This window comes from Leuresthes tenuis, unplaced genomic scaffold (assembly GCF_036924035.1).
Source record: "Leuresthes tenuis unplaced genomic scaffold, fLeuTen1.0.hap1 SCAF_2, whole genome shotgun sequence".
In the NCBI taxonomy this organism is placed as follows: Eukaryota; Metazoa; Chordata; class Actinopteri; order Atheriniformes; family Atherinopsidae; genus Leuresthes; species Leuresthes tenuis.
This window is the reverse complement of record NW_027325356.1, coordinates 3547139-3570355: the sequence shown is the minus strand read 5'-3', so window position 1 is coordinate 3570355 and position 23217 is coordinate 3547139. Positions and strand designations below refer to the sequence as shown.

Here is a 23217-nt window from a genome sequence, read left to right as displayed (position 1 = left end):
TAGATGTCAGTATTCTTACTGTATACCGCCGACGCTTCCAAGGACGAAGAAGAAGAAACTGCGGAAGTACAGCTTCCAAACAGATTCCTGTAGGAAAAGAAAACACCGGAGATCACCGTTTTTTGTTTAAACAAATTAAATCTAGATCCAATTCCGTTTTGGGAAGACAATGGGCACCAGAGACGATGAATACGACTATCTGTTCAAAGGTAATGTGATGGGTTTTTGTTTTTTTTGGTATCTCTGCAGTACTGTTAGCTGACAGGCTAACGGAACCGCCGCCGTCCGCCTTTGTGTTCCGATCGCGTCTCACCGAACTCTCTGGAACGTGTCAACACATCAAATCCGCACACAATACTTTAGAAGAGCTCCTTATAACCGGCGGAAGCAGAAGGTTGTTAATCCCGCGTTGGTAGTTGTAGGAAATTACCAACAGGGCGTCGTTGCTAGAGCTTGCAGCTAGCTGGCGTTAGCCTAATGTCAGTGGGCGCGTGGGACACACCTAACCGTTATCACATTATCTTCATAAGATCCAGACAACCAGTGGGACCGATGACTATCCTGAGACACGTGAGGAATATTTTACAGATTTACAATGAAACGTGGTGCTGAAAACCAATGCTAACTGTTAGCATGTTTTATTGTTGTTGACTGACTCCGAGGGCAGAGCCGAAGTAAACAAACTGATCGTCGGCTGCTGGAAGGTGGCAGAGAATCATTGCTGTCACATGGCGATTAATAAAAACACATGATCAAACATCAAAGTCCACTCTTACATCACTAGCATCAGCATAGTCCTCTGCAACTGTTTAACTGTAGATCCTGTTGGTGATTCCTCCACATAAACTAGCTAACAGTAGAAAAATAAAAGCTTAAATCAGACAGTTGAATATAACTTCACGTGTTTCCATTTAGAGGTGCTGTTATTGCATGACCACAAGTACGTCACGACGTAATGAAGCGTGTTAATTGAGGCATTAAGGACTTTATTAGAGTCCAGACGGCCTGTAGATGCTGTGAGGCCTCTTTCAGACAAAAACAACCAGGTCAGTGGAAACAAACTCAAAACAAGACGACCTTTACCGGACGTAACCAGATAATCTGATCAGTTTTTTTTACCAGGGCGAGGCGATGTGACCTAAAAATAAAATCTCTGATTCCCCCCACAAACTCGATTTTTCGATTTTAATCGATATTTTTTGTTAATATTGTTTTTGTCTTTAAAACAAACAAAAAAATAAACAAGTTTAGCTTTTATTTGAGCAATAAAATTAATAAAAGCAAGAAGACTTTCCCTTCTGGGATATGTACATTGAACTGAATTTCCCTTTGAGTTTAAAGTGCAACCAGCACAAGCTAAAAAATACAGTTGTTACATTTATAATATAATAACCCCGACATTGTAAAGAATACTGACTTGTGTATGGCGAGGCAACTTCTGCTTGGTAGCACATACCTGGGATCCAAATTCTTTAGCAAGTGGATAAACCCTGGCTTTTCCAGGGTATAAATGTCCAACATATCTTTAGGAACATGCAAAGAGACTGCATCCGTAATCTTAACCTTTGAACAAACTTTGCAATGGACTGTGGTTTGTGCCTGAACCATTAAAGCCCAGAGGGAGTGGCAGAAGTTAAAGTTTAAAAAGAAACTTTTCTAAACACCAAAAGTCAAATGAATTGCTAAAATCGTGTTTGTTGTCAGCCCTACCTGCTCTCTGGCGCCCCCTGCAGCTGTAGGATGTGACACTGCTGTCATAAAGTGTGACCCTGTACATGCACAGCCATATGGGATTCTCTCAGGCTTGGAAATGTACATCAAAACAAGTCAGAAGCGCATAGTTTTAAGGTTCACAAACTTATCTTGTCTTGCTTTAATGTGTGGATAAAAACGGAGAGGAATGAATAAATCCATCAGGGCGTCTTTAGAGTATCTGTACTACACTCCATCTCAAGTAAAAGTAGGCTAAGTGGACTCATTCGGCCCATTTTTAAAATCATACACCTTCTATTTTTAGGTTAAAAGATTTAATTAATTAGTTTGTACGCCACTTTAATGTTGGGTGGATTAATCTGTAAGATTTATTGGTTGATTTGTACTTTATTGTAATGATTTATTGGAGTATATTTGAGTGGAGGTATAAGGAATGTTTTTCATTTTAAGTCAATTCAGCTCAATTATGTTCAGTCAGTGTAAAAGAAAACATTTAATTAAGTTTTTTCACTTTAATGAGTGAGAACATTAAATAATGTCAGATTTAAATGAATTTATACAGAAAACTTTGTGTTTATACTGCATACATGTTGTAAAGTTTTATGTTTAAGGTCCCATTGAGTGAATCTAATTAAATATGTTATTTGATTTATTCAGACTGAGTCAACATTTGATATTAAATCCCTCGAAGTTCAATGTGTGTATCACGACTGGATGGAAAATGTATGTAATTGAAACACTTGTGGTCAATCTTCTCAATTTCAGCTCACTTTTCCAACAAGTTCTGGAGTAAAACTGATAAGCGAATATTTGTAAACCTCACTGAGAACTGAACGGTTACAAGAAAAACAAAGGATGGAACTCTCTTGAACTCTCTTGAACTTATTGTGGGGGACAGTGTTTGATAGAATCATTTTACAAGACAAATCCAGATACAACAAGCTGTGAAGACATGATAAAGATAACACTTTAAAGCCTGTGTGAACACTGAGGTCATTGAACATTTTCTCATAAAAAAAATCCACTTCTTAGAACAACTAAGATCAAAAGGAAAAAGCCACATGTGACCTGTCACATAATCAGGAAGATAAATGAGTAACAAGTGTGTGGCTGCATGTGAAGTCTGTAAATCTACAGATAAAAACCACCAAAAACAGCTTTTGAGGCTTCATGCTCCCTTTTGTAGCTCTTTGCTCTTTGTTCTGAGCACAGAGCATCAGGTGCAGGTATTTCGCTCCCTTCAGTTGCCGTTTGGTGGTTCGGGGAGAAAATGGAGCCTGATTCCACAAATCCTGCCCACCAGGTGCCTGCTCTGGTGAAAAAACAGCTAAAAATCTCCATCGGTTGCACATTTTTGGTCTTCGACCGTCACCTGTGTTTGTGGGAAAGAGGAGCAGCGGATGGAGCACTAAACGTGCCATTCAGTAGAAAAACAATCTCATTGTTGCTTATATTAAGCAGACCTGGCAACCCTGGTATAATGGTGAAATGATGCTGAATAGCCTCAAAAGTAGGTCTGTGAAAGTTGAGACATTGATGCTATCTGGGTGTCCTGAGACCTTGTTTACTCTGTCAAACCGAGCTGGATGGACCCAGAGGACGACCCGAGCACATTTAGATGCAGAATAAAAGCAACTCAGTGTATGAAAACAAGTCCAAAACAAGCAGCTGAGCTCTTCAAAAGGAATTACTCATTAAAAATGACTTATTCTGAACATAAGCTTATCCAGGTTGAGGTGCTGCTGTTTACATGCTGGTGTCTTACTCAGAGTAAAGAACACAACTTCATTCTGTCTGGTTGGATCATTCCCAGAAGTGGTGTTCCAGTCTGGGTTTAAAAACCTCCACAGCACAGAATCTGCACTTTTAAGGGTTTTTAATGACACATTTTTAGCTGATTACTAATTCTAGTAATTGTGCCGTTCTTGTGCTTTTGGACTCGGCTGCTGCTTTTGACACAGTGGACCAGAAAACTCTAATTTGCCATGTTGAGCCCATGATTTCATGTCTTCTACGGTGTCTCCCTGCAGCGGGGTGCCTCAGGGGTCTATTCTCGAACCCCTTTTCTCGCTTTACTTGCTGCTTTTGGGTTCTATTCTGAGAAAATATGGAATCTGGTTCCACTTGCTCCATCCTACCTCTCAGACTTGCTTCAGCCGTACATTTCTTCACGGTTTCTGAGATCAGCTGCTCTTGGCTATTCTGGGAACGAGGCTGAAGTTTGGGGGGGGGTCGGACTATCTTGAGGGAAGCGATAGAACGGGTTACCCCGACATATTAGGCCGGCCTCTGTGTTTAAATCACATTTAAAGACATTGGGGTTTGTGCGTGTTTTCTCCATTGGGACTTTTATTTATGTATTTATTTTTGTGTACAGCACTTTGTGTACAACTATTGTTGTTTTTAAATGTGCTTTATGAATAAATTGCATTGGATTAGATCATTTCCGTGCATTGTAATCAATTGCATTGATGATATTTCCCCTCCAGTCTCACCAGGAGGTTATTCTGCCGCTCGGATGATATCTTAATCGACTTTGCGTTGCAGCTTTAGTGTGACCAAACACAGGCTGTTTTTGTCTTGTTTGCTTTAGCAACACATAACTTCTGTGTGTTATTTATAGCTCTGCTAATCAACAAAACATGATGTGTGTTGGGCTGTTTGTCCGCACAGCAACATCCTGAAGGCAGTTAATGACTCAAAAACACAGCAGGAGACGCTGAAAGCAGAGCAGAAAGGCAGGAAAACCTGGACACTAAGCAAAAAGAGCAACAGAAAAGTCATTTTGGATGAAATGCAGTCACATGACATAGTGAATGGCTGCGGTCTGTTAGGCTGACAGGACGATGGATATGATGTCACCTCGTCTGTATGAAGTTAGAACGCACTTTAAGTGGGGAAAATGATTAACTGTGAACATAATAAGCAGATTAAGTGAAAAATAGAAACACACAGTCACTTGTATCAGTATTAATCATATGAGATATTCTGTAAAAGGCAAATATTGTAAATTAAACCAAGCATGACCTCATTAATACGCCTTAAATTCTGTTAATTCCATGAAGGCCTGAATTAAATCATAACGTTTTGTTGTAGAAGTGATTTTGCACAGTTTTAATTATTGTAATTAAATGTTTTTTTTTTTTAATTTTAGATCACTGTGATACATTTTTAGTTAATTTTCCTGCAGCTCAGGCGGCTAACGGCTGCTTCTTTTTCCCCCTCTGTGTGCCTCAGTGGTCCTTATCGGTGACTCGGGCGTGGGAAAGAGTAACCTGCTGTCCCGCTTCACCCGAAACGAATTCAACCTGGAGAGTAAGAGCACCATTGGGGTCGAGTTCGCCACGCGCAGCATCCAGGTGGACGGCAAGACGGTGAAGGCCCAGATCTGGGACACGGCCGGCCAGGAGCGTTACCGCGCCATCACGTCAGCGTGAGTGCGGAGCGGAAACAGTCGTCAAAAGACCTTGTTTTTAACTTAGATCTCCACCCTCACAGTTACTGGGGATCATGGGAGTTTGACCATCCAGTCTACATGTGTTTGTGAACTAAGGCTTTCGACTGTCGGGGTTCAGTGGGGGGGTGCTGTGGGAGGATGGGGTACCGGAGCTGCTTTTGTGGGCTGTTCAGTCCCTGTATAACCAAAGCTGGAGCTGTTCAGTCCCTGTATAACCAAAGCTGGAGCTGTTCAGTCCCTTTATAACCAAAGCTGGAGCTGTTCAGTCCCTGTATAACCAAAGCTGGGCTGTTCAGTCCCTGTATAACCAAAGCTGGAGCTGTTCAGTCCCTGTATAACCAAAGCTGGGCTGTTCAGTCCCTGTATAACCAAAGCTGGAGCTGTTCAGTCCCTGTATAACCAAAGCTGGAGCTGTTCGGTCCCTGTTTAACCAAAGCTGGAGCTGTTCAGTCCCTGTATAACCAAAGCTGGAGCTGTTCAGTCCCTGTATAACCAAAGCTGGAGCTGTTCGGTCCCTGTATAACCAAAGCTGGAGCTGTTCAGTCCCTGTATAACCAAAGCTGGAGCTGTTCAGTCCCTGTATAACCAAAGCTGGAGCTGTTCAGTCCCTGTATAACCAAAGCTGGAGCTGTTCAGTCCCTGTATAACCAAAGCTGGAGCTGTTCGGTCCCTGTATAACCAAAGCTGGAGCTGTGTCTGCATTCTTGGTGCAAAATGGAGCCGGTTTGGGGTTCGTGTTGGACTCCATCAGGGCTGCCGCTTGTCTCCAATCCTGTTTGTGTTTTCATGGACAGGATCTGCAGGTGTAGTCGGGGGGAGGAGGGCGTCTGGTTTGGGAACCCCGGGGTTACAGCTCTGCTTTTTGCAGATGATGTGGTTCTGTTGGCTTCTTCAAGCCGTAACTTTCAGCTGCTCTGGAGCAGTTCACAGCTGAGTGTGAAGCAGCCGGGATGAAAGTCAGCTCTTACAAATCCGAGGCCGTGGTTCTTCTTCTTCCATGGGTCAGAGATGAGTCTCTACCTCAGGGGGAGGAGTTTCAGCGTCTCTGGATCTTGTTCTCAGTGATGGTGAGTTGGTTAGAGATGGACAGACGGATCGGGGCTTCTTCAGCTGTAATGAAGGCGCTGCTCCGGAAGGAGAAGCTTTCAGGTTCCTGCTCCATCTTTGTTCCAACCCTCACCTGTGGTCACAGATCTGGGTTCTGACCCAAAGAATGAGGTCGTGGATACAAGCGGCTGAAATGAGTTTCCTTCAGAGGGGGGCGGGGCTCAGCTTAGAGATAGGGGGAGGAGCTCCAGAGTAGAGCTGCTGCTTCTCCACATAGAAAAGAGTCAGCTGAGGTGGTTCATCTGGTTAGGATGCCTCCTGGGAGGAGGCCCCGGGTCAGAACCAGGACTCTCTGGAGGGATTTTATATCCCATCTGACCTGGGAACACCTCAGGATCCCCCAGGAGTAGCTGGAGGGGGATGTCTGGGTTTCCCTCCTGGTCCGGTTGGCTCTGCGAGCCGACTTTGGTTAAGGGGAAGATGATGGATGGATGTTTTCTGTGCCTTATAGGAGCTTAGAAGTCACACATGTAATGTGGCGAGCCCTGCATGGTCCCTGTGTTTGAACCTCTGGCATGAACCCATTTTCCTGAACAAAATAAACGTATTTGTGAGCTCAGGTTCTGAAATCAGCCTGAAATAAACCCGTCTGTCCCTGCTGCAGCTACTACCGCGGCGCCGTCGGCGCTCTTCTGGTCTATGACATCGCCAAGCATTTAACTTACGAGAACGTGGAGCGCTGGCTGAAGGAGCTGAGAGACCACGCCGACAGCAACATCGTCATCATGCTGGTGGGCAACAAAAGCGACCTGCGCCACCTGCGGGCTGTTCCCACCGATGAGGCTCGGGCGTTTGCTGGTGTGTTGGATTTTTCTTCTATTGAGTTGCTGGAGGTTTCAGGATCAGATATTTCTACTTAACGGGTCAAACCGGCTCGCTATCTGTGGAATGTTGCTTATTTCATGTGCCACTGTTCAACTTTGCCCTGCAGAGAAAAACGGTTTGTCTTTTCTGGAGACGTCAGCTCTGGACTCCACCAACGTCGAGACGGCCTTCCAGACCATTCTGACAGGTGTGTGTTTGAAAGTTTCTCTCAACTCCAACCCCCTCCCACCTGTTGAGGAAGTTCTGCACAGCCGGGTCTTTGTTATCAGAACTGTGCTCTGTGAGGCGGTCAGAGGAATTCAGGCTTAGAGTGAAAACCCACAGCTGCTGGATTCACTTTATTACATCCCGCTGGCTTATCTCTTGAGGAGTGGCAGAGTCGGTGTAATCATTAGTTTGGTGATCATCTGCAAACACAAAACCACTTTATGTTTCTATGTGAATGCATGTATGTGCAGAAAGGCCTTTCAGATTTGACCCAAAAGGTGAAAATACTGAAATATAAATTTATATTTCAGTATTTTCACCTATTTATTGGAACACAGGGATTTTAACGGAGCCAAATATCATTGTTACGGAAATGAATTGTTCATGTATTTGGCCCAGAAAATAATTATTCACAAATACTTGGCCCAAAAATGCTAACACTGCTAGTTAAAGGGTATAACCCCAACCATTTTTTCTATTTATATGCATATTAAATAATGGGGATGTATTGTGATAATTTTGGGGTTTAAGATAAGAAATAAAAAGGCCGGAAACGTTACGGTAATGAACTTTAAGGTGGAAATGTTGTCATAAAATATAGAGTAATCCATCAAATGCAATGACAACAGTAGTCCTACAATTAGTACATCCCATAGTTTTATATATAATACAAAAGTTTGATTGTTTTAGTAGTTTAGTCGATCAAATCCTTACAGAGACGTCAAAATGCAATTAGCTGTGAAGCCTCTAAGTTGCTGCATTTTGAGCAGCAACCTGAACCTTCATGAGAGCAGGATTATTTGCATTTCCACTCAGATACAGAGTAGATCAGGCAAATTAAGTTGGTTCAGATGTGAACGCCTCTCCTGTATCTCACCTGATGATTGAAGCTGCATGAATCCTGGAGATTTAATGCCAGATGACTGAGAAGGAAAGCTGGAAATAAAATACTCAACCTTCAGAACTGTACATTTCTGATTGGATGAGTGTAATCTCTAAAGCTAAGGGCCATGTGGAAGATCATGGTTCCAACTGGGCTGCGACTAACTACTATTTTGATAGTTGACTAGTCGGTTAATTACTAATTAAAACAATCTAAAACTAAAAAAGGATGCATTCAAGCCATATTTTATCTTGAATTTTAACATTAACTGAAAGAAGAGTGCGGCTGTAATGCACCAACAGTCAAATCAATACCAAAAAGTGTAAAAGAATGCAGCCTGGTTGTAACTGTGGACTGTGAAGTTGAATAATACAGTTTTAATGTTGCACTTTACTGTTAAAATCCATGTTAAAATCCACGGGCTCCTCTGATCGAGGGTTGGACTGAAGTGGTTTATGAAATATATAAAAAGGAGAGATTGTCATAACGTTTAAAACTTTGCCAAAACGATTTGACCAATAAGTGGGTTCAGATTTCATAGCTGTATTTAATTATAATACCTGCATTCCTGCCACTTCTTTTACATGTAGTTCTGTTCTTGGTACTGATTTCTAATGAAAATGGAGGTTGTTTTTCACTCTACTTCTTATTTTTCATTCCTTGTTGGTGTCCTCCTGTGAAAGCTCTGGCTACCAAGAAGGAAAAACTGAAGCCTGTAAAACAAAAGAAGCTGGTTCAGTTTTAATCTCTGGACCTACCTGCATCACGGGCTCGACTTTCTGCTTTGTTAGCGGTAGTCGTGGTGATGTTTCTGCTGATAAGGAGCGTCTGCCATCATGTGACAGTCGGCTTCCTGCTGAGTCAGAGCTGTGATCTGGAGTCACACCGGCAGAACATGGATGGTGGTAGCTCCGTGTAACCTCTTCTCTCTCCCCACCCCCCCCTTTCAGAGATTTACCGCATCGTCTCTCAGAAGCAGATGTCGGAGCGCCAGGAGAGCGACATGTCGCCTAGCAACAACGTGGTCAACATCCAGGTGCAGCCCACTGAGAACAAACCAAAGATGCAGTGCTGTCAGAACATCTAGCCCGGCTGTGGATCTGCTGCTACCCCCCCAACCCTCTTCTCCTCCCTCCCTCCCCCTCTGCACCCCCACCTCCCACCACCCCGCCCCCCCCCTCAGAGAACAGACTGCCTCGGCGTACTGCTCGGTGTTAAAGAAACGAGCCACAGCTTCACGGCTGTGACCTGAACTCTGCGCCTACCTGTACCTGCCCCCCCCCCACCCTTCCCCAGGTAAATAGTATGAGACAAACGGGGTGCCCCCCCCCTAGCAGAGCCCCTGTGTCTTTAGGCTACTGCAGGACAGCAGGCATTTCATATCACGTTAGATTTCATTACTGTAGATGCGCTGACATGTCACAGAAATGTCTTAATATCTGAATGTGATTTGTTTTCTCTCTGCTCTGTGCTCCTGTTGATTTCTCCGCCTTTTTTAATGACCACGTCTCGTATCTTCTTCTCTGTATGTATGAATTTAAAGCACATCAAAGTTGCTCTGAAGCGTATTCCTCTTAACCAAGCCTCTCCTGTCATTTTAGCCCCTCCTCTTTAGTGCAATGTACTGTTTGGAAACAACGTGGCTGCACCAGTAGCCTCGCAACATTTGATCTGATCGCTGTGAATATGACGCTAGAATCGTTTAGAATCCGCCTGGCGAGCCTCGTCGTCGCTGCGTTTGGAGCAGGCGGCAGGTCCGGGCGGCTTTTCGTGCTCCGCTGTGCGGCACGTTGTTTCCAGGCGGGAGAATCAATCTGGAACACTATCATTGCCTCGAGGGTGTGTCATTTTAAAAAAGCTAAACGGGACTCCTGAACGCTCGTGGTCTCACGGCGTCCTGTCGTGGCGTCCAACAGATTTACCCCGAGAGACTGAAGACACGTTAATCCATCAGGCTTTCCTGCTCCAACCTTAAAAACAACATTAATTTGTGACATATTTGACAACAACTATGCAGAAACTAGCACATGGCTGTTTGGATTTTCTTTCCTAGAGCACTTCTAAAGCAAATGAAGGAATTTAAGAAGTAAATAAGGTAGAATTCTTGTAAGACATTCCTATATTAGAATCAAATCTCCTTGTTGCATGTAACCACAAACTGTAGGTAGGACCACTGAGAAAGACAAATGGAAAATGTCTCGCAGGGTTTCATGAGCATGGAATTGTCTTAATCTTGCACTGTATATGAATTTAGTTACCTGCTTTCTCGTCTAGGATTAGATTCTTGCTGCACTTACAGAATCCGGACCTCTTTGTCAGATTTGTGCGCCTTTTTAAGACGGCGCCACCGTTAAAGAACCAAAACGCGACGCTGAACCTCAGCGTGTGAAGTTTCTCTGGCAAACAAAAGGAATCGAAGGAAACCAACTTGAGGGATTGAGCCACGTTCTTCTGCTCACAGTGCCTCCTTCACCTCCCACCGCCTCTCATTGACCCGCCAACAGCTCGCGTCATGTCCGCCTCGCCCCCCAACCAAGCTTCGTCGCTCCCTGTCACATGAAGCCTACGTACACCGAGCTGCCTCTGACTTCAACACAATGCATGGCTCTTTGTAGGACTGCCGCTCCTCGTCGCATCGCCTTACGTAGCTAACATTATCATTACTGTCCATGAAATCTTGAAGGTTCGGCAGCTGGCGCTCCACGCTGAGCAAGCCAATGGCGTTCATTCGGGTCTGTAAACTGACAGAGCTCAAACCCCTGGGTGTGTGTTCTGTTGAATTCCCAGTTCCTCGTGTGTTAGCAGACATATGCAATGCCTGAACTCGGTGTGTGTGTGTGTGTTTTTAGAGGTAGAGGGTAGATTGGTAGCTGTGGAGTGTGTGAGCCGGGTTAGCGGGCTAACGCTAACCCGGGTTAGCGGGCTAACGCTAACCCGGGCCTCTCCAGACTCCGCAGCCGGTGGACGGAGTGATTCCTTTTGCTCTGAGAATGAGTCCTGATCCTGTTCACATACCTCTGCTGTTTCCATTGTTCCTTTTTCTTATTTTTATTTTTTAAGAATTGTGTTTTGATTACTCTTTTTTTACTATATTGAATTCTGTAACTGACTGTAATTCCAGTTAAAAACACTTAAGAGTGAAATGTCATTTCAGTGAATTTTGGAGGGTTAAATGTGAGAGGGGGGTCAAAATGAATGGTTTTATGTTTTGTACAGACTGATGAATTGTACAATTGTGTCTATATCTTAAGTTATCAGTTCATCTAAATAAAGCGCACCAGTCATAAACCTTTAGATGACCCCAGACGTCTGTTTTTAATCTTTTCATCGTTTTTATGAAGAGGAAACTCTAAATACTTCATACTCTGCTCTGTGATGACTTCTGTCATCAGTCACAATCGAACAGAGTAGTGGCGCCGACCCAAAGCTCAGATTTCAAGCAGAACATCGCTGGCCCAGTGGGAAGGAGTCCATTCAGCTCGAGATGGGAGTGCAAATACATAAATACTCTGGAATAAAATAAATATGCAGTTTAAAACATTAGCTTTGTCAATAAAGCTAATTCTTTAGCAGTTTCAGGTTCCACGGATCCTGACTTCTGACATTTTCAGATGAAATTTGTCGGTAACGCTTCATTCTGGTCCCACAGTTGTCTGATCATATAAAACATCTAACAGAAAAGCTGATTCCAGGAGGGGAAATTAAGTATTTACAGAGGGCTGCAGCCTCCTCCAGCTGTCAGGATGAGTACAGCCTGGACATGTTGCCAGTCCATTAACTTTCCAATTATACATTGTTTGATTTGGTTTAAATGGAGCTACAAGTCAAACTGTCATCAGTTATACAGGGAAAATACAGTTGTCTGTTACCAATATCAATAAAAGATAACATCTAATCTGATTTAGTTCTGTTCTGATTAGATGCAGAAAAAAGAAAAACTAAACTGGGTTAAACTAGATGTAACTGATCTGCTTCTAATGGCACTAATACTCATTTTGTTGATCTTCGGAGTTCCTCAGGGAAGAAATTTGGGCCCTCTTCCATTTTATTTCTGTGTGTAACGAATGAGTTTCTCGCTCTTATGTTGATGACTCACTGTTTGTCTCAGTTTGATCACATGACTTAAGTATTAAAATGTTCTTAAAACCACAAATAATTTCACCTTCAACTCTACATGTTGCTGAACAAGTCATTGCAACACTGCCCCTGAGCTATGATGAGTTTATTAAGTTCAAAGCTTGAAACAAAAACAATGTTCGATACATTTACTGAAACTAGTTCACAGATAAAGAAACAACAGGAGCAAGAAAAACGTCTTCAGAGCAAATGGAACAAAAGCAGGAAACCAAAAACAGGAAAAACAAGCTGTTTACATCTGATTGTCGACATATCCTGTTATTGCTGTTGGCCGAAGCTAAACTTATAAACAAAGTACTTAGACACCTTATTTATTGCACACTTTGTGTCACAGATTGAATTCTAAATGGATAAAATTGACAAATTTACATCCATCTACGTTGGGGTTCCCCAAGGCTCCTTGCTGGGGGTCCTTCTCTTTGCAATAAACACCACCTCCTTGGTTCTGGTCGTCTTCTTTCACGTCATTCCCACTTATCGGAGTATCTAAAGACTCTCTTCAGAGATTTAACACACCTAACTGACCCTTCAGGTCCTCTGAGGCATGATGGGATTGTGCACCAACCGTCTCGGGTCTCCGGGACTCGGATCAGGTCGCAGCTACAGACGAATCTCTTTGTGTTTGACTCCCTCTTCTGCTTTGAGTTGTTTTTAAAGGTTTTGTTCTGATTCTTTCTTGAAATGTTGTTTGCAAACAACATTTTGAACAAGATCTTGTTTTACATCTGCTTATAGACGACATATTTAACAGAATGTAGATGAAAAACACAGAGATTACCTCCTATTTTTGTTATTTTTGAGTCTATATGGGCCAATCAAACTTTTTTTTAACAATAAAATGTGCAAAAAGGAAGAGAGTCTTCATACTTTGTGTGTACATTGTAACATAAAGGAGGTTTACATACATTAGGGCTCCGATTTGTCTCTATAATATAGAAATGTTCTGCCTCAGCAGGTTGGAAAAGCCTTCATCACGTTTGGGGGAAAAAAGGAGAGTAGGAGGAGGTATTACGAGTAAATCTTCCCAGAAAACATGTTTCAGGTCAGAGCCTTTTCCACACCGAGACAATCACGTGACGATAAAACCATCTGAGCGCGATGGCGGTCAAAACCAAACTATAAGGGTCGTTCTGATCAACTACTTTAGCTGGAATAATCTTTGGCATGCAATGTGTATTAAACTCGACACAAATAAGAAAAAAGCACAATGATCACTAAGCGTACAGCAAGTGTACATCCGACACAGCACTTTGTCTACAGCACATACAAAAAGAGAAAGTTTCAGAGATAAAACCCGGACCCTGGCAGGGTCTTTGAATATGTAAACAGGAAATAAGAAACTGTGTGTAAAAACAGCACACAAATCTGAAGAGGCTGCAGTTTGTGTGCATTTCTTCATGTCTTTGTCCAAATTGGACCCTAATGTCAGGTCCACTCTCCAGGTGTGAAGGCCCGGTCTTGTCTCTGCCTCAGATCTACAACTTTAAGCTTTAAGAAACGGTCCCAGCGAGGCAGATGTTTACCCGGAGGTTCCTTTATGGACTCTGATAGATGAAGGAGAGAATTTACAATACAGCACGAATCCTCAGGGTTTGGGCTGGCATGAAACAGCTCAGGTTGTTTGGATATTTTACAGTGATAAAATTAAAATATTAATCAGATCAGTCAGCAGTGCACGCTCACACACACACACACACACACACACACACACACACACACACACACACACACACACACACACACACACACCATGCATCCTTTGTTCTCTGAGTGTCCAGCTGCTCTCGCTGACCAACATTACAGACACACCTCACAGTTTTCTGCTTGTGGTTGAACCGGGAGTCCTGTCGACATCCCGGTCCAGGTGTTTGGGGGCGGGGGGGTTTACAGCAGTGAGCTGGCGGGGCTGCCGGGCAGCGGGGGGCTGTGGCTGTGCAGGGAGAGGCTGTGGGAGGGGCTGGGGCGCACAGGCAGCAGGTCGTAGTGGCTGGGGATGTGGCTGTTCCTGGGCAGGTCGTACGGGTTCTGAGGGTAACTGGGAACCAGCGTGGCGCCGGCGCCCTGGACAATACTGACGGTCGGCTCTGAGGGAGGGAGACGATAACAGAAGAGTAATAAAAAATAACATCAGAGGTGGAATACAGAGTTTTACATGTAAAACACTCTCAGAACAGCCAGAAAGAAACTGTTACAGCCCGTAAAAGTCATATGTTGTGTGCACTAATCAGACTGAAAATCATACATGGAGACAAACAGCAGATCAATATTCAGGTGATCAGAAAGCAACTTCTCATCGATGATACAGTTAAATGTTTTGCCTGTTCCAGGCAGATCATTTCTGTCCGTTTTCAGATTGCAGTCGGGGCTTAGAGGATGCAGCCTCTAAATAAGGCATTATCTGTCTTTATTTCACCAATACTTTAAGAAGAATGAAAGAATGAACGTGTGCTATAGCTCTGTTAGCTCATAGCTGCTGTTATGTGGCTACTTGCAGCTATAGGAGAGCTAACGGAGGGATTTCTACACAGGCACTCTACTGGGACCACTTCATCCACACGCCCCCCTGCAGCACAGCTTATTCACTCCGGTAAGAACGTCCATCTTACTCAAAGTCGTCGTTAACATCGTCTAAATCTGATAAATATCCTGCCATGTTGCACAAAACTATCAGCAGGAAACTGTGTGTGAAGTTAGCCGACTGTCACAGAGCACGGAGTGAATAAACTGTGCTGTTTATTAAAGTATTGGTGAAATAAAGACAGATGATGCCTTATTTAGAGGCTGCATCCTCTAAGCCCCGTTCACTCCGTTATATGGATCTCCAGTTATCTAAATATCTTCTGAAGGACGCCGACTTTCACCAAACTGTTCTCAGTGACTAGATGAACGCATTTCATGCCAGAAATAAGGTTTAAAAATACCGGAGTTCCCCTTTAAAACATCTTTTATGGTGTTAGACTGTAACTTCTAAAAAGATTTGTTAGCATCGTGCAGTATTGATATTTTTGTTTGTTTTGGACCCTTTAAGTCCGAGCTCTGACCCCCCCCCCCCCAGACGTACCCATGTCATAGACGTTCTTAGCGGGCACGTTGGTGGTGGTTGTGGTGATGATGGCGGCAGAGCAGCAGTGCGTCACGTGTTCATTGTGAGCCGGCGATTTCATCTCCACGTAGCTGCTCTCTGAGTGTTTGCACAGAGCAGGCGGGTCGTTGATGGTGGCGTACGGGTTCTCGCTGTTCAGGGAGCAGGTGCTGGACAGGGAACCCTTCATGTAGTCTGCAGAGAGAGGGAACACAGGGAAGCCATCCCGTTAGAACCCATCCCTTTGGTCAGGCGTTAACAATCACTTTAAAGCAGATATATATAGTTTAGACTCTTTTTAGACAAGGAAAAAGGCATTTTTCTATCATATCTTTATTATTATCTATTATAAACACATACATTTCTTCAAAGGGGAACAGGAACAAAAACACATTTCATTGCGCACTGTGCCATGTATAATAAAACTCTTAGTTACAATAATAACTTCAGTTAATCAGAGAATCATCAGGAATGCTCAATTACTGATCTGATTGTAGAATTTCCCTGCTATTTTAATTCTGAATTATAAGAAGAATAAGGAGCCTGGTGTTCTTTCACATATAAAAATTCCTTTAAAAGCCCAAATCCATCAATGTTTTAAATAATCTGTCGGTGCTTTCTGAATCCGTCACATGGGTCGTTTCACTGGATTTATGAAGCACATAAGTTTGCTTTCCACTTCCAGCTTTGACAGGTCACTCAACCCTGAATAACTTACATGCACACGGGAACGCTGCCTGAACCACAAGGAAAACAAGAGGAAAGACAAAGAAAGGAACAAAAAACATGTAGCAGCTAAAGCTAAAGTGACTCTTTAGAACAGAAGACGAAGGAACTCCCTTAAAGGTGATTAAGCGTTCAGATTAAACAGTGTATTCTGCAGAAATCCCTTCTTCCTGTTCCTGGGAGCATAAATCATAAAAACACAACCCTGGTATTTATTTAGCTCCCGTTTGTTTGAAAGTTCCTCATTTAACGAGCCGTTCTGATTTTCATTTCTAAAGTATGTCACTCCTTAAGTTGACTCCGCCTCCTCTGCTACACCAACAGCACCGGCCCTCTCCTCACTCCCGCTGCTGCATTGAACGCCGTGTGTTTCTGATAAAGATGCAGGTCTCCAAGTGCTGCTGATGAGAAAGCATTGTTTGCTAGCATCTGCTGCTAGCTTACAGCTAACTGCTAAACTGTTTCCCTCTGGGATCAAACTATCTGTCTCTATATCTGGAGCCGGAGTGTTTCTGGTGTGACTGGAGGAACAGCTTCATTATGTCGGCGTTACTGCGTTAAATCACATGATGTCACACACACCGTAACTCTCTGCATGTGTCAGACACACAGAAACTAACCCTGTCAGCTTGGTTTGGTTTGAGAAACTCAGTTTATATGTTATTACAAGTCTGTGTTTGCAGAAGCTCTGTGAAACTGCCCGTTTGGTTTAAAGTACATTATTTTTCCACTTCGCACAAGCTTTAGAGTCTGCATGAGACACAGTCATTCTGTACATGAAGAACTGATTTTTTTGCAGGGAAAAGGCCAATGGATGCTTTTTGTTTCTACAAATTTTGTCCTTTTTACATCTGATATCTGTGAACTGAAGCACAGATGAACCGCTACGCAAACAGTGTATTAATGAGTTGGGATGAAATCTATCCAAGTCAAATAGATCATGTTTGTAGGATGAATTCATTGTTTGAATTTGTGGTATTTGTGGATCCTATAAAAAAAAAATCATGTTAGGATAAATATTGCATCAATTTCAAGACCAACATCAACATAGAAAAGCAGTTCAGATCAGAAAGTCAAACATTTTGAGCGGCTGCAGGTAAAACAGAGATATTGTGGAGGATAAATTATTCCCGGAGAAGTTTAGGGAGTGAGCAGATGGAGAAGACACAGAGGAGAAGAGTCAGGGTCGTCCTGCAGAGAAACAAGCATGAAGAGAAGGAGAGAAATCAGGATCTGTGAGGCATGCTGCACCTCCATCTGACCCGAGAACAGCCTTTACCACAGCATGCAGAGAGCATGCACAGATTCCTTGAGCTTGCAAACACTGAAGCTAAAGTTTGAAGAGGCTGTCATCGTCTGAAGGAACTGTGCAAGCAAGAGGAGAAGCCGGGGATTCGGAGGCGATGAGGTCGGAGCCCCACACTGTACCTCTGCTGTGCCTCGGGTGGTAGCTGTAACGCCGGTCGATACAGTAAACGCCTGCAAGAAAAGTCACATTTACTGACTGCATTTTTCACTCAGTTAACCAACTATTAACACGGTTTACAGTGAGTTACAGTGGCAAAATAATCTACAGTTTTATGTAGAACTCGAGCGAATGTTCTGCTCTCCAGTTTGAGGACGACTCAGACTTCTTCTGTGCACTCATGAAACTTCTCCTCTCAGATTTCCACTCGAACTGTTGTGAAACCACTCCATCAAAATGATCCCAGCCAATAGAATCCCAGATATTACATCTGGTGTTTGTGCTCGTTTTGCCTCACAGTCAGTGTGTTTACATGAGCGCCATCGGATCGGATTAAAGGCTAAATTACAATAAGACTGAGTTATTCAGCTCATGTAGACGCCTTAATCTGACTAAGAATCAGATCAGGTTACTTACGATCGAATTAAGACCCGAGATAACTCGATCCAAACGTGCACTGAACGTGCCTGGAGACGACAGCGGATCGGATCAGCTCATGGAGATGCCTTAATCTGACAAGAATCGAATCGGATCGGATTAAGAGCCCGAGATAACTCGATCCAAATGCCCACGATTAAGCCAATTAAGTACCTGCGAAGACAATATAAAGACTGTTTGTTTCTGATCTGTTTCAGATTCGACTTATTATTGTTTAGACTTTTATTTGCCTACTTTTACGTTTTCTTTTAGCAGTCGGTTACATGAGCGCCATCGGATCGGATTAATGGCTAAATTAGACATGGAGACGCCTTAATCTGACTAAAATCGGATCGGATCGAATTAAGAGCCCGAGATAACTCGATCCAAACGTGCACTGAACGTGCACGTAGACGACAGTGGATCGGATCGAGCGTTCTGAGCATGCTCCAGATTTTTTCACCCGGAAGTGGAAGGAGACGATATTCCTGTTGTTGTCGTCAGAAAGAAAGAAACAACGCGATGGAGAATGCGCCGTTGTGCATCGTCTGTTCCATAACCAGCTCATCACAGATGGAGAGGGACGCAGCTTCATCTCGCTCTGCGTTCGCCATCTTTCTGAATGCCTGAGTTTGTTGTTGTTGGTGGTGAAGACGTCAACAGGAAGTGGCTCTATTAGCGATAGCTGAAATGGGGACAGCGCCACCTATGGTACCGGGGTATGACATGCTTTGTGCCAGTGATTCCATTCATTCACCGCCATATATCCAAGGATAATTACCCTCAGATAAGGAGCAGAACCCAACTGTAGCTATAATCCAGTTAATCTCATCATGTGGACCCACTGACTGTGATCCCTCCTCCATTCACCTCCACAGAGAGACTTCTGTTCCTGCAGGACTTTAAGAGTTGATCCACATGTGGATGTGAGCGTGAAAAGAAAACTGACTTCCTGTTGCACTGATGGAGGAAGAAATGACTCCAGGTCTGATCTTACCAACATTTGAATTGGAAGTCTGATAAATTACTTTTCCACGTCAATCCTTGAGCAAAGATTTCCAGTAAAAACTTGACTGTAATGATGCCATCAGGAGGTTTTGGGGTGATTTTTATCTTTGGAGAAGACATACCTGCTGAATATGTCGCTGGAATGCAGTTGAACACGAGTTTATTTGGCATTTCATGACAAAAGCTGCACGTCTTCTTTAATATTTCCATAAGACACAAACCCTAAGATTTGTCTTTAAAATCACGAGGCTTCTTCATTTGTCTTCTTCTGTTAGTCACAGACTTCACAGCTTCATGCGATGCATCTCTTTTCTCATTACATTAAAGTTCTTGTGCCTGGTCCCTGACAAATAAATGAAAATCAGAGGCAGAAATCCAAGAGTTTCACAACTAAACCTGAAGCCTGAATGTGGGATAAGGACTCACTCAGGAGAGCAGAAGAAGATTAATGACTTTAAATAACCTAAACTCAATTAAAGATGGTAATCCACCCCCACACGGAGCAGGAAAACGAAGCTGGAGGTGGAGAACACACTGACCCAGCTCATTGACGTTGTGGTAGGTTCCCCACTCTGGAGCGCTGTTCCTGTTCAGCTTCTTTAACTTCACCTGAGGAATAAACAGAAACCACAAACATAAGCTCAAAGGAGGGCGTTCGAGTCCTGATGAGACCACACTTTGTAGGTAAACAGGGTTGAAGAGCTCATCTGTTTCCATGAGGAGCGTGTGCACTTTTATCAGGGATTTAATCGTCTTCTTACTTTGGTTTTTCATGATTTATTGAAGCTATTCAGTTTAATTCTAACTACAGTTTTGTTTTGTTTGCTGTCTGATTAATTATTTTATCTTCTATCTTTTCGTCTTCCAGAGATATCGAAGAAAAGCACAAAACCTTTGAAGTTATTTTTGTTTTTAAAGGTTCATTTTTCATGATAGAAAATTATTTTTTAACGGTTTTATCGACCCTCACTGGTGTCACAGATGAATAAGTAGCTGTACAGACCAGTGAGGAGAGGAGAGTGAAGCTGCCAGGACACGAACATGAAGTGTCTAAACGAGATGTTGGAACCTGACACCAACATGGAGCTGTTCACTGATTTCTTTTGGGCCAGTATTCTTTAAATTAATGGGAAATTAACCCCATCATAGAACAGAAACCACCTCCATGACCACGATAATGTGGTTAAATCCCACAAACACTTCACAAATGAGCCAGTTTGGCCACATGTAGCTGTCTGACATCTCCAGACTACAACGAACGCATCAGTGGTGCGTCCTAAAGTGTTTATTAGTGTCTGAATGTATGAAAAAGCTCCCTCAGAACGTAGCTGTACTCTCTGATGAATAATTTCCTAAGATCCATTCACTGAACTCCCACCTCACAGTTTGTTGACATTCCCTCCTGCCTTATTTTCACCTTCGTAATATTGTTAAAATCAGGAACATCTTGTCTCAGGGTGATGCAGAGAAACTGCTCCATGCATTTGTTATTGGATTAAAAAAAAACTTTAACATGTTCTGTTATCTGAAAATCTTTCACTTTTACTCGGTATCGGTTATCGGCCTCCTTGACTTTAACGTATTGGTTATCGGCCTCCTTGACTTCTAATCGGTTATCGGCCTCCTTGACTACTAATCATATCGGTTATCGGCCTCCTTGACTGCTAATCGTGTCGGTTATCGGCCTCCTTGACTACTAATCGGTTATCGGCCCCCTTGACTACTAATCGGTTATCGGCCCCCTTGACTACTAATCGGTATCGGTTATCGGCCTCCTTGACTACTAATCATATCGGTTATCGGCCCCCTTGACTATTAATCATATCGGTTATCGGCCTCCTTGACATCTAATCGTATCGGTTATCGGCCTCCTTGACTTTAACGTATTGGTTATCGGCCTCCTTGACTTCTAATCGGTTATCGGCCTCCTTGACTACTAATCATATCGGTTATCGGCCTCCTTGACATCTAATCGGTATCGGCCTCCTTGACTGCTAATCGGTATCGGTTATCGGCCTCCTTGACTGCTAATTGTATCGGTTATCGGCCTTCTTGACTACTAATCGGTGTCGGTTATCGGCCTCCTTGACTGCTAATCGGTATCGGTTATCGGCCTCCTTGACTACTAATCGTATCGGTTATCGGCCTCCTTGACTTTAACGTATTGGTTATCGGCCTCCTTGACTTCTAATCGGTATCGGTTATCGGCCTCCTTGACTACTAATCATATCGGTTATCGGCCCCCTTGACTATTAATCGTATCGGTTATCGGCCTCCTTGACATCTAATCGTATCGGTTATCGGCCTCCTTGACTTTAACGTATTGGTTATCGGCCTCCTTGACTTCTAATCGGTTATCGGCCTCCTTGACTACTAATCATATCGGTTATCGGCCTCCTTGACATCTAATCGGTATCGGCCTCCTTGACTGCTAATTGTATCGGTTATCGGCCTTCTTGACTACTAATCGGTGTCGGTTATCGGCCTCCTTGACTGCTAATCGGTATCGGTTATCGGCCTCCTTGACTGCTAATCGGTATCGGTTATCGGCCTCCTTGACTGCTAATCGTATCGGTTATCGGCCTTCTTGACTACTAATCGGTGTCGGTTATCGGCCCCCTTGACTACTAATCGGTTATCGGCCTCCTTGACTTCTAATCGTATTGGTTATCGGCCTCCTTGACTGCTAATCGGTATCGGTTATCGGCCTCCTTGACTACTAATCATATCGGTTATCGGCCTCCTTGACATCTAATCGGTATCGGTTATCGGCCTCCTTGACTGCTAATCGGTATCGGTTATCGGCCTTCTTGACTACTAATCGGTATCAGTTATCGGCCTCCTTGACATCTAATCGGTATCGGTTATCGGCCTCCTTGACATCTAATCGGTATCGGTTATCGGCCTCCTTGACTGCTAATCGGTATCGGTTATCGGCCTCCTTGACTGCTAATCGCATCGGTTATCGGCCTCCTTGACTTTAACGTATTGGTTATCGGCCTCCTTGACTGCTAATCGGTATCGGTTATCGGCCTCCTTGACTACTAATCATATCGGTTATCGGCCTCCTTGACATCTAATCGGTATCGGTTATCGGCCTCCTTGACTACTAATCATATCGGTTATCGGCCTCCTTGACATCTAATCGGTATCGGTTATCGGCCTCCTTGACTGCTAATCGTATCGGTTATCGGCCTTCTTGACTACTAATCGTGTCGGTTATCGGCCTCCTTGACTACTAATCGGTTATCGGCCTCCTTGACTTCTAATCGTATTGGTTATCGGCCTCCTTGACTGCTAATCGGTATCGGTTATCGGCCTCCTTGACTGCTAATCGTATCGGTTATCGGCCCCCTTGACTATTAATCGTATCGGTTATCGGCCTCCTTGACTTTAACGTATTGGTTATCGGCCTCCTTGACTTCTAATCGGTTATCGTCCTCCTTGACTACTAATCATATCGGTTATCGGCCCCCTTGACATCTAATCGGTATCGGTTATCGGCCTCCTTGACTTCTAATCATATCGGTTATCGGCCCCCTTGACATCTAATCGGTATCGGTTATCGGCCCCCTTGACTACTAATCGGTATCGGTTATCGGCCCCCTTGACTACTAATCGTATCGGTTATCGGCCTCCTTGACTACTAATCGTGTCGGTTCTCGGCCTCCTTCTTTACTACTAATCGGTATCGGTTATCGGCCCCCTTGACTACTAATCGGTATCGGTTATCGGCCCCCTTGACTACTAATCGTGTCGGTTCTCGGCCCCCTTGACTACTAATCGGTATCGGCCCTGAAAAAACTATATCGGTCTATCTCTACTCTGTATGAATTGGAATAATATGGAATTCAATGAATTGGATATAGTATATATTATGATTGTATTATAATGAATTGGCTTGAATTGGCCCTGAGATGACATTTGTTGTGATTTGGAACTTTATGAATAAAACTGAATTGAATTCCTCCAAAAACAAAGACCTTTAAAGCACCATCTCCCTTTTAAATGCATCTCATTTGTAAACCTAAAGCTGTTTTTTTACCCACCTTGGCGGCGCTCCTCTTGTCCGGCTTGGCGTAGTGCGCGGCGTAGCTGCACGGCACCAGAGTGCGGTAGTTGGGGTTGGAGAAGCAGCCGCCTGCAGAGCCGTTAACGGGAGCCAACTCTGCAGAGGGCAGCAGGGCTGC

At 43.6% G+C, this 23217-nt stretch overlaps 2 protein-coding genes across 2 annotated transcripts in view; one reads left to right on the top strand and one right to left on the bottom strand.

The window, feature by feature from the left end:
• Positions 1 to 34: 34 nt before the first annotated feature.
• LOC140301439 (ras-related protein Rab-11A) lies at positions 35 to 11486 on the top strand. The gene is made up of 5 exons (XM_072379880.1): positions 35 to 209; positions 4951 to 5146; positions 6882 to 7075; positions 7209 to 7289; positions 9143 to 11486. The coding sequence occupies exons 1-5, from the start codon at positions 170 to 172 to the stop codon at positions 9277 to 9279; spliced, it is 648 nt and encodes a 215-aa protein (XP_072235981.1). The 5' UTR covers positions 35 to 169; the 3' UTR covers positions 9280 to 11486.
• A 913-nt stretch (positions 11487 to 12399) lies between these two features.
• LOC140302314 (multiple epidermal growth factor-like domains protein 11) overlaps positions 12400 to 23217 on the bottom strand; it is a 130382-nt gene continuing 119564 nt past the window's right edge. The window contains exons 20-21 of the mRNA XM_072381147.1: positions 15391 to 15606; positions 12400 to 14413 (exon numbers count right to left, since the gene is read on the bottom strand). Coding sequence (XP_072237248.1) covers positions 14214 to 14413; positions 15391 to 15606 — 416 coding nt within the window. The 3' untranslated portion in view covers positions 12400 to 14213. The remainder of the gene's footprint in view (positions 14414 to 15390; positions 15607 to 23217) is intronic.

Bases quoted from the DNA above. Each gene is read 5' to 3' on its own strand.
- LOC140301439 (XM_072379880.1), top strand. From the start codon at position 170: ATGGGCACCAGAGACGATGAATACGACTATCTGTTCAAAG. The intron at 7,076-7,208 runs GTGTGTTGGATT...TTTGCCCTGCAG, and splicing joins TGAGGCTCGGGCGTTTGCTG to AGAAAAACGGTTTGTCTTTT. The intron at 7,290-9,142 runs GTGTGTGTTTGA...CCCCCCTTTCAG, and splicing joins CTTCCAGACCATTCTGACAG to AGATTTACCGCATCGTCTCT.